Genomic DNA, 11,891 nt, shown 5'->3' on the forward strand with positions numbered 1-11,891 from the left:
TAGCTATATAATATTGGCTAGGCTCCTATAGCGAAATGATCACGGTTTTTCATGACGGTCATGAGTTGGTTTTACTCCGGTCCTCGAAATTGCATAACGCGCTTAAAGAAGTTTTTTTTTATCATATGCTACTTATAAATATGTCAATAGACAGAAAAAAAGAGAGAATGAAATGAAAAGAGAGAAAGAAGAATAATAAAAGTTTCACTTCCGTCGTGCGTAGGCTTGCCACACACTGTATTTTTTATAAATTAACTAACCATAAAATTATAATTATACAGTTCATTTGATTGACTGTACACACGACTTTATCGAAAACTGAATAAAACAAACAAAAATGTAAAAAAATAATTTCTTATCTGTACGAAGTCCGCAACAGGATAATAGGAGGAAATTCGTCAATTCCGTGGTTCGATGACTTATCCCTTCATAAAAGTTACTCAGTGTTATTTCCATACAATAACTAGTGCGCGGTGGTCAATTTTATTGTTTAGCATTTGATAAAGCGCATTCACTATGGAACGTTTTGCATTTTGTTGGGCGCTTTGCCTAATGTCTATAGCGATGTCTGCAACAACTGTCAGTAAGTATTTTGTAATTAGTTATGTAGTTATAGGTGTATTACGACCGTTTTTAATATTTTCTGCATTTTATAAATGATTTTTATTATTTCTTTGTTTAATCATGATTAATATTAATAATTTTCCTTCTCGTAACCAAGATGGCAATTGATGAAACCTAGTTTTTTTAATATTTTACATTACCATCCCAACGACTTTACTCGTGATATAAAATTAGGGAATCAAAAAATATAATGAAGAGAAAAGAAGGAAATGATTATGGATCATGGATGTATCATGTTTTGTTTATAGGCTGAGCGTAGCGAAATCCTGTTTTAATTTGGCCGTTTTGCATTTCGCCATCATTAAGTTTGTTTGAGCGTTACGTTGTAATGGTTTAGCGGAGACTCTTTTTAATCACATCTATTTGAATTCAAATTTTGTTTTCGTGAATGAATGCAAATCTTGAAAATAAAAATTTATTCACTTCCCGACAATAGACCGAGCTATTTATTTGTAGTTTAATGGGTAGTCGAAAAGCATAGAGTTCCGACCCAGACATCATATACTTTCATAGACTTTCTTAATTTCAAAGCAACCAGTTCTGCCCATAATCTTGGTCGTTTAGCGGATGTATGGAATAAAGTTATTTTAAATAATGAAATTAGAATTAGAGTTAGTATTTTATTATTTTTTGTTTTTTAAATTATAAGAAAAACAAAACAAACAAACTTAGAAAAACGTAAATCACTAATTTTCATCGCTTTTCTCAAGTTATGTTTGTGTGATATTTCAACAATACAAATCGTATTGCGAAAATTATAATAATGGTTGTTGTGAAAACTTTCCTCAAAGGCGCCGTGAATGATTATAATTTATTTAATGAGTCGGTAGGTGCTACTAAATGGCTTCCATATCGTAGTGGTACAGATTTCAGAGGTAACCATTTAGATTCCTTTTTAGCAAGTATTACGATAGTTTTTTTTTCTAAATTAGTGTTATATTGACTTTTTTAGCGGACATCACTATATAAAAGTTTCTGATTTCCGATTTTCTGGTTGTTTAAACTATATACCAGACCTACCCAACAACTCATGATTTCATTTCGGGATTAAAAGTAAAAAAAAAATGGAATTACTCAATTAGTAAAACTTCAAATTGTAATATTTAATCATTGAAAACAATATTAACGATTCTCAAACGAAAAGAAACGGAAAAATAAAAAAAGGATACGGTCGCATATAGGAAATGAACCCTGGACATTAGCCTTGCCAGGGCGTTGCTCCCAGAAGCGACTATATCTTTTTATAATTTACTGTTTCAAATTTATTTTCGTTTGAGAATTGCTAATATTGTCTTCAATGAAAAAAATAATTCAAACATCAATTTACTCTCAAAGATAAAATTGCGAATTTAATTTTGGGAATAATAATGAAATATAATCATTTCTGTTGGGTGCAACAGGCAAACCGCTACACTTTCAGTACCAACACTACACTTTTCTATACTTTTTTTACATTACCTATCCAACAACTCGTGACTTTACACAAAGGGATAAAAAACAAAAATAAATTTAGGTACACGTTAAGGCGATGCAATACGTAGTAATGCAAAATCATGTGTTTTTGGTTTGTAAATTTGGTCGCCTAGAAATGTTTCAGATGCTTCAATTAAATACTGCGAGTAGAATACATCCTGGCCTTTGAAATAATCGAGTATTTTTTATATAAGTCTTTTTATAAGCCCACAAAAAAATAATGTTTAAGGCCTATGAAAACTGCTTGATAGATGAAAATCCCTTTTTACGAACCCATTTTCGGTTATGGTTTTATTGTATAATGTGGCGAATTAAGTTATTTATAAAATGATCGAAAAAAATTTAAATATTTGTGACTGAACATCCACAAAATAAAATAAAAGGCACTTTTTGGCCATGTTTTTTTTCTTTTCGGGAATTTAAGCCTTATTGCCATCTACGTAAGGGTTGTTATTGATAGCGGCTCGATTCAAAATATTACACGACGTAGTGCATAGCCTTAATAATTTGCATTCTTAGAATTACGAATTTACGTTTCGTTTCTAATCACCTCGGTTGGGTGCAACGGGCAAAATGATGTTGATTAAATTAATACATATATATTTTTGCAATCAGCTGTTTCTTATCGAAATAAAATATAAGCGCTACTAAGCGGGTCATTAGGCGGGTCATGGTTGGTGATTAAAAATCAAACAATTATCTGAGGAGGAAAAAATAATAATTAAAGCGGAAAATGTAAATAATATCATGGGAATGTATAAATAATAATTAAAAAACAATAAATATATAAATAATATTTAAGAAGCAAATAATATTTAAAATTTATTTTGAAAAGAAAAATAGAGGTACCTACAGTGTTTAATGAAACTTTTTTAATATTATTAATTCATAAATACCTATTAGTTGCTTAAGTGGGTAACTACGTTCTTTTGTGTGTAAAATATTTGTATGTTTTGCACTGAAACATACAAATATTTTTTCCCTGTTTATTACAAGTTTTTTAATAAACAGGGAATGTTCAATGTTCATGGATCATCAAATTTAATATAGAAACAATTACTGCTTATTATTTTTTTTTTCACCTGTAAACAACCAACTTTATTTTTGTAGGAAAGGCTTTGTTAGTGCTAAATTTCTCACTAGATGGCGTCGAGACATATGATATCTTCATTTATCGGTGAAATATTTTGACTTTGGCTCCAGCCCAGAGGTGATTTCCAAATATCGGGCGTAAATTCAATTGTTGAGCACACTTGATATTTGTACAGAGTTAGCAGCTGGTCACTATAAGAATCTGCTATCCCTTTACAAGATCCTCTGTTTCTAGGAAGCCATGTTTACTCGAGCTTCCGTGGAATCCCGATACTTGAGTTGGTCTGATATACTTAATCCAAGCATTTTAATGAAGTCTTGATTTAGGAGAGTGCTTCCATTAAATTGTACCCGACAGTCATTTATTTTTAAAATTTCCAACAACACAATTATATACAAACATGAAAGTAACCCTGCTGACTAGAAGATTTCTGTTGAGGCGGGTATATATCGTCGCTGTGAAATCAAACCGGCATATATGCAAAAATGGAGATTTTGAGTTATTGGTGTCAAAAAATTTCTTTTTTTCCCTTCTATTTTTATGTCGAACCGGCATGTCGTATAGTTGAATAAAAATCTGTCAGATGGCGTTGGGCCGGTATGCATTTACGCGTGAATCGCCATTTTTTTTAGCAGAAGACAGACTTATTCCGCAATACGCCAGTTGCTTCAAAACTTTCAAGGGGGAAATGCGTCCATCATGTAAGTAAAACTGGATTATCTCACAATAGTACATTTTTATTACTACCAAATATGACTTATTGTATGACTTATTGGCAGATAATCCGGTTTGCACTTAACAAAAGCGTTTATAGCAGCCTCAACTAAAACAAACCGGCATATATGCCAAAATGTCTGACCCGGGTAAAATTTCTCCCGGTTAAAAAAATAAATTATAATAGGCAAATTTAAAAAAAAAACTTTAGCAAACTGAAAGATGCGAAACTGCGGTGAGGAATACGAGTCTAAAACCCGTGGAAGAGTGAACCAACGAAGCATGAAGCCTCCTTGCCACAACTGTAAACGCAAGTGTTCCTAGTCATTACTACAGATCTCAAAGTTCTCGGGAGTATATCGATGGTGGAAAATCTATCGCCGATCACAGAGATTATCTAATATAACAGAAAGAAAGGAGTCAAACCTTGCAGGAATCAGCTACTACCAGTACAGAGGTTTTTTCAAGTCATACAAACTTTCACACTGAAGAAAGATCAGTGTGATGTTTGTCTCATTTACGACGGCAACTTTTACTTCAAAACCTCCTACGGATCACATGCCTGGGAGGAGGCGAAGAAAAGGAATAAACGGGGCAATGGGAGCGTGAATCCTGTTCTGATGCACGCTTATTCCAAGAGACTATTGATGAGAAGAAGAAAAATGGTATCCTAAAGTTAGTTACCGCCGGGATAATACCGTCAATTCAGATTTCCATAAACGATTGGGAAACTTTGAAGTTACCAGCAAAGGAAAGAGCAGTATTATGTTAATTGTTTATAAAAAAAATTGTGAAGCAATAAATTATTTTTTCATTGACAACATTGTCTTTTTTTATACCTTAAACAGGTTCCAAAAGAAGAAGCCACTGTGACACAAATGCAAATATTACACTGATTTTAAAGCCATACTGGCATATCTTCATTTTACTCTTAATTTAAGCAATTTTCGATTTATTTGCAACTACTACTTCAATAAGCAGTATTCGTCTAAATTTTATTCATTCATAAGGTGGCATTGAGGTGAACCAAACGGACGTAAAAAGGAAAATATCATATGCGAAATCTTTAAAGCGCTCTGGTGAAAAACAAGCATTTTGCAGATATGCCGGTTTGATTTCACAGCGACGATATATATGCTTACATATTTTGCACATACACATACATATTTATATATACGTATATATGCCTATTAATCAATACTTACAAATACATATATTTATCAATATATACACGGAACATTCCATATATCGTTACATAAAAACAGGAATTTCGTAGGAACTTTAAATTTACATAAATGCTAGCGTCTAAATCTAAAAATAATAACATATCAAAAAATAGTTTAAACAACATTAGAAGGTATTGATAAACTAGGCATGCGTAAAACATAAGCAGTTTTACTAAGAGAGAGTCATTGTTCTCCCTCTTCGCCGAAATCAGATACGCTTGGATTTTTGTGACGTTGAAGCTGGCCTAGTTGATCATATCCCAGGCATGAACCTTCATGAGGTGATCAGATTTTTGTAACACAACTTCTCAAGCTGTTTTGATGTCATAGGTGGAAGGGGATTAGTCAAAAAGATAACCCTTGTGAATGGTAATGTCGTCAGCATGGCAATGAATTAGTGCACATTCGACGAGTTAATTGTTCAAAAACAGCTTCGGTGACAGCTCAGATCCTTGTGGTATACCCGTTTTTTTTTGGTGCGGAGAGGAAGAAGAGCCGTCAACTATGGTTTTTTTTCTTGTTTATTTCAGATCTAGGGGAGGGTGGTATAATCACACGAGCTCCATATTATACATAAAATATATCTATCAAGTAAATATAAAAAATATTATAAGATAATACATACACAGTAAACGAAAACAAAATAAAATAATAATACAAAACACATAATGAGAGTAAAGTTTTCAAAACGAAAAAAATATGAAAAAAATATACATGTATACATATTTTAAATTTATGACAACAGGAATTGGCTCCGTGAATCCGCGAAAGCTAGTGATCCGTTTTTTTTTAATTAGTGCTCGGAATCCGGGAGCACGCCCTTCTACAAACATCTCAGTGGCACTACAGTACCAGGACAGCCCAAAAAGTATTCGGTATGAATTGTTGTACTGTACTTCCATTCTTTTTAGAGATGTTTTGTTGAAGTTGGTCCACAGCTCCGAGGTATATAGACTCGTGCAGTATGTGTTAAAAAGTTGTCTTTTTGATTTTGGGCTACACTTATTAAATCGTCGAGAAATCATATTTGCTCTGATGCACAGTTATCTTTACTGTCGCTCAATATCCATATCATCATTGAGCTCTGCTGTTGCAATGTGTCCTAAGTATTTGACTTCCGGTTTTTTCAGTTATGTCTGTGCCGTTTAGGCTGACGGGTAGTACTTTAATTTAAGTTTAATTTAGTTTGAATTGTTAATCCCTCGAGAAAGTCCACAATACAACTATGCAGGGTTGGATGGTTCCCATAAGACTTCCCGAAAAGCGCCTGTTCCAGACACTATAAATGACTATAAAAACATAAAAAAAATATGCATTAACCATAACAGAAAAAAAAGATTAAAATTAATGTTAAAAAATATATTTAAAAAAAATAGAAATAAAAATCAAATCGAGTTACGGTCTATTTTCCCTAATTTTGTTGTTTTTAAATGAAATATTGAAATTTTCTCACGATAGATGCAGGATGCTGTTGGGACTTGAGTAAGGACCTCCCAAAGATTGAACCACTGTACTACAGCAACACCAATCCATCTTCCCTGATAATTCCTGGACCAACTGGAATAGTGCTTGAAACCAATGAATACATGACTCTTATTTGCATTGGAAAGGACAACACCATAATCGGAACAGGTAATTAATTTAACTGTTTTCTATGATATCTTCTACCTTTCGCATATCGTTTAGAAAAATTGAACTAAAAAGCCTTTGGCAAGGTACAAGAATTTTGTTAACCTAAATTATGTTGGAAACATCTAATTGTTCAGTCCTCCATTAATGGAGTAAATACAGGGAACTCCATTAAAGGAGGACTGAACGCAGTTGGTAGAGTGCTGGTACCTAGCCTGATGAGTGAGGCATGGAACTGGCAGAGAAAGGATGAGAGTAGACTGAATGCTGTAGAAATGAGATCCCTGAGGCATAAGTATGGTAAAACAATGTATGATCGTGTGAGAAATGTGGAGATCCGCAAAGAGTGCAAGGCTAATGAGTAAGATCAAGAAAGAGACGCTTAGGTGGTTTGGGCATGTAGAGCAAATGAGCGAATAAAGGAGTGTAAGGAGAATATTCTATGCATATGTGAATGGTAGCAGAAGTCGGGGACGCCCGAGGAAGACATGGCACGACCAAGTGAATCAGGTTCTTGAGTCGGGCCATGTCATGAGTCAGAATAATAGAAGAGTATGTATGAGACGATGTATGAATGTGAATGAGGGAAGGAGTGTGTGCCAAAACCGAGTTGTTTGGCGGTCCGTCCTCTCTGCCTACCCCTGCGCAGAAACGGCGTAATGGTTAGTTAAATGGTTAGTTTAACATCAAAATGGTTCAAAGGTAAACGGTATAGCTTAAAAAAAAACCAAGTTCCAGGTGTGCATTTCTCACAAAATATTGTAACATTTTTCTTTACGTCATACCGACCTGTACGAAAATCGCATTGTTTTCAGGTTATGAGATTTCCTATAAGTTTCAGGTTTTAAGATTATAACCAAATCACCAAAATACCCAATGATAACTGTTCATACCAAATTGAACAAGGTATCTTCGAACTGGTGGTACATATTCCTTTTCTAAACAATTGCACAAGATATCTTCGAACTGGTGGAACATATTCCTTTCCTAAACAATTGCACAAGATATCTTCGAACTGGTGGTACATATTCCTTTCCTAAACAATTGCACAAGGTATCTTCGAACTGGTGGAACAGATTCCTTTCCTAAACAATTGCACAAGATATCTTCGAACTGGTGCTACATTTTATTTTCCTAAATAATCATCGGTTACGTTGCCAATAACAGAAGAATTAACATGTTTTTTTGTTAAGTAATATTGATTGATTGCTCCCAGTGTTATTTGCTATACACGTCTTACATTTTCATTTTTAAACATGTATTATTTGAGACATTAATAATAAAATATGTACCTAATTGCAAATGATATTAGGCAAGGTATGTAACTAGAAGAAAAACAAAAAACGGTACTTTTTTCGCTTAGTGAGGTAATGTATAATGTAAGCTTGTAGTAAAAACACTCATTCAATATTCTAAATAAATATTATAAAATCTTTTGGATTGATAATTTCCAGAAAAATGAAATGTTAATGCTTAAGCTCCCTTTAAGCGCCCTTGAGGTGATTTTCTCACGAAAACGGCGCTATATAAATAATTCAATCATTATTATTATTATAAGCTATCAGTACTACAATTTGGGCCAATGCCAATGCTACCAACGTATAAATGACCACTTGGCGCACATTGGCCGTTGCAAAGCGTTTGCCGATAGCGTTGGCCGACCAACCGTGTCGGTGGTCCTGTCTACGTTGGGCCTGCGCACTGACCCCCCAACACGTTGTCCATGTAGTGTAAACTTAGTCCTATTTTTGACCCAACTTTGGCCCATCTTTAGGTTTTAACAACTACGTGATTCACTAAAATAATTATAAATAAATAGAAAATTTAATACTATAAACATGTCGCAGCTCCAATCATGTATTGAAATTAGTTTATTATGTTTTTAAATAGACGCATATTGTACTTTTACTATACACAGTTTATTAAAAATTAAGAAGATTATAAGTACATACTAAGTAGTAATAACACATATGACATATGAAAATACGTATATGCACGGTAATTATAATAGTACAAACCTGTTATAAAAAATATTAAAAATACCCGTAAAATATAGAATACTATAAGAGACAAAAAATTTTCTCTTTTTTTATTTCTAGGAACAAAAATAATGGATTTTTGAATAACAACAGGGTTAGCTAAACTTGCTGAGTGTATTTTAAAAAGTTACATGAAAGTAGTTATTTCAAAAATATTATTATTTTTTAAGGAAAGCAAGAAATAACATTGCAGTGCGTATCAAACAACATGTTACTCTACAACGGAATACCGTACAAACTCAACCAATTCTATTGTTTTGTCAACTCTCGGAGTGCCAACATCTTAAAAGGAAGACTCTGCTCTGGTGGACGGGGAGAGATCATGGAACTGGGGTAAGATATTTTAATTCAGAAGCAGAAATTTAATTGTGCGATTCATTGAAACCTCTGTGTTAGCTACGAAATCAAGAAAATATTATAATTTTTCCGTCTGAAATTGCCTTAACACAAATGCTTTCAGTTCGAGATAGACACCATGTTATTTTATTCGTGTTTATCTTTTGAAATCCGAGCGAATGAAAGTAGTACCTAACTACTGGTATGATAATATGATTAATATATATATTTACTCCGTACACGGAGAAAACTAACTGACATAAAATATTGCTAATTTATTAAAAATCACGTTAAATTATTCTTATTCCTGTCGAAAATTCTAATTAATAACAATTCTACCACGAAAAGCACACCTGTATGAACACGTGTTCCGATATATTTTGAATGAACTGATATTTTATAAGTCAATGGAATGCCATCACGTTTTAACATGATTTAAATAAATCAGTCATGCTCATTTTTCTCCGTATATATTTTGTAAAATTATTGTAAAACTAAACCTTAATTTATTGATCGCAACATCCCTAAGTGAAATCGACGATCCACACATACAGTGACCATCAATAAGGTTAATGAACAACTATAGTATCCCCTGAAAGAACGATTTACCTAAAAAAAACTTTCAAGGCTAGAAATTATGTATTTTGGTTCCAGATTTAACTCTCCAAGAGGATTCGAAAACCAGGTTACAGTGTGCTACGACAGGGTAAACGAAGCTTCCCTGTACGCAGTCAATACTATAATTGGAAAGTATGACAAACGTAAGTTATACAATTCATTTAAAATTACTCCAAAAATTCACAGAAAATAACTTTTAATTTTTTAAGGAGAATATTGCAATGATTGGACTACCTAACTTTGTACTCGTAAAACTTCTTAGAATAAACCCGCGCACTGGGTTACTATGATCGGACTTTAAAAAATATATATTTCAAAGAATATTTATTAATATTTTTTGGCCTGACCACCTAGGAAGCCATACTACAATATTCTACATTGCTTATCTTCAAATCTCAGCTTAGGTTAGATAAAAAATGACCCCGTGAATTTTTTATTTGAAATAAAATAAATGCAACACCATGTCTGTGAAACACCTCTTTCATTTATTGAAGAGACAATATTACTCACAAAATAATCCTAATACAACCCACATACACAGTCGCTGAGAGAATGCTGGAAGCCCGCTTATATTGGTGTTAGGTATTGGGTGTGTATAATGGTAAATAGTATAACTGGCAAATCAATTACACATTATAATTGCAGTACATATGCCTTGGAATAGAAAATATTAAGGTTTATTTTATTAATTTGTATTTTTTTTTCATACTTAAAGCAATGAAAAGGTGAATAATCATTTTTTATCCATCCAGTACACAAGCGAGTATCAATGTAAAATGATTTAGGTACCAGTACCTAAGGATCAAATTCATAAGGGTTGATCATTACGTCATTGAGGCTGTTTCACAGAACACTAAGATAAAAAAATCTTTGTCATTACAATATTTTAATATTATTTTTTTTTTACATTTGCAGATGCACAAAGAACAAAAGACCGACCATCCTTCAGAATCAGTGGCCTTACTTACGGATCCATAACTGCCGACCAATATACGAAGGAATCACAAAACAAAACGTTTACTTCGCTTTTGGGACCTCTGCAGACTGCCAGATACATCAACAACACATCATTCCTATCCAAGGGCCACTTGGCACCTGATGCCGACTTTTTATTCGCAGCGTGGAGTACAGCAACGTACTTCCTCGTGAATGCCGCACCGCAGTGGCAGGCGATAAATGCAAGGAACTGGATACGGGTTGAAAACAACGCGAGAAAAGTTGCAGAGTTGAGACGAGAAGATCTAATCATTTTCACTGGAACACACGGAGTTCTAAAACTTCTCTCTGATCGCGGTTCGATGGTGGAGATCTTTCTTCTCTCTGATATAAATAAACTGCCTGTACCAAAGTGGCTGTGGAAAATAGTTTATTCCCCCTCAACTCAACAGGGTATTTCCTTTGTGACTTTGAACAATCCTCACGCTACTACCATAAACCAGAGTGAACTTCTTTGCTCCGATATTTGCGAAACTAGCGGATGGCATAGGCGTGAGTTTGGCAACTTTACTCACGGATACACGTATTGCTGCAATGTCAATGATCTCTTAGTAAAAGTGGGAACGTTGAGTCCGTTTTCATTATATATATCTGGAGTATTAACTGGTCCATATTACATAGGTCAAGTAATGGAATATCGAATTCATTTGTAATTATGTGTCTACGGCTAATATATTAGGCAAATTATATATATAATTTAACCTACTCGAATCCTAATAAAATATCTACCGAAACTTCGTTTCATTGTTTTTTTTCACTTCTGGGCAAGGAGATTACTGGTGTACCACAAAAGTCATGAGGTGGAATTTATTCAGAGGTAGTAACTACATATTATTCATGTTTTTAAAATCGCCTTGAATACTTTTTTAAACCGTGTTGTTCTAGATCAACAATTCAAAAATATTTATTTGTTTGTCAATAAAACACGGCTTTTACCCCGAGGGCTTCGTGTTATTTAAACATTTTAAAATTTGTTTTGGACAAGTAACGGAGCGACTAATCCTACTTTCTACTCCGCTAATTACTCTTCCAGTCTCAGTTCGGTAATAAGGACGGCAATAAACTACCGAATAGATGTAATCGTCCCCCAGTACAAGGCGTAATTAATTAAATATACTAATTAATAATATGCTAAAACGGCGA

At 33.6% G+C, this 11,891-nt stretch overlaps 1 protein-coding gene across 1 annotated transcript; it reads left to right on the top strand.

Moving 5' to 3' along the window:
- The first annotated feature begins 458 nt into the window (after positions 1-458).
- Positions 459-11,418, top strand: LOC149419913 (salivary endonuclease-like). The gene is made up of 5 exons (XM_089637082.1): positions 459-583; positions 6,589-6,762; positions 8,969-9,131; positions 9,789-9,895; positions 10,668-11,418. The coding sequence occupies exons 1-5, from the start codon at positions 517-519 to the stop codon at positions 11,399-11,401; spliced, it is 1,245 nt and encodes a 414-aa protein (XP_089493208.1). The 5' UTR covers positions 459-516; the 3' UTR covers positions 11,402-11,418.
- The last annotated feature ends 473 nt before the right edge of the window (positions 11,419-11,891 follow it).

Source organism: Hesperophylax consimilis, chromosome 11 (genome assembly GCF_061612785.1).
Source record: "Hesperophylax consimilis isolate HC1 chromosome 11, BYU_Hcon_1.0, whole genome shotgun sequence".
NCBI classification, from domain to species: domain Eukaryota; kingdom Metazoa; phylum Arthropoda; class Insecta; order Trichoptera; family Limnephilidae; genus Hesperophylax; species Hesperophylax consimilis.

Coding starts and splice junctions, on each gene's coding strand:
- LOC149419913 (XM_089637082.1), top strand. CDS start 517: ATGGAACGTTTTGCATTTTGTTGGGCGCTTTGCCTAATGTCTATAGCG. Junction 6,763..8,968: donor CAACACCATAATCGGAACAG/GTAATTAATTTA, acceptor TTATTTTTTAAG/GAAAGCAAGAAATAACATTG. Junction 9,132..9,788: donor GGAGAGATCATGGAACTGGG/GTAAGATATTTT, acceptor TTTTGGTTCCAG/ATTTAACTCTCCAAGAGGAT.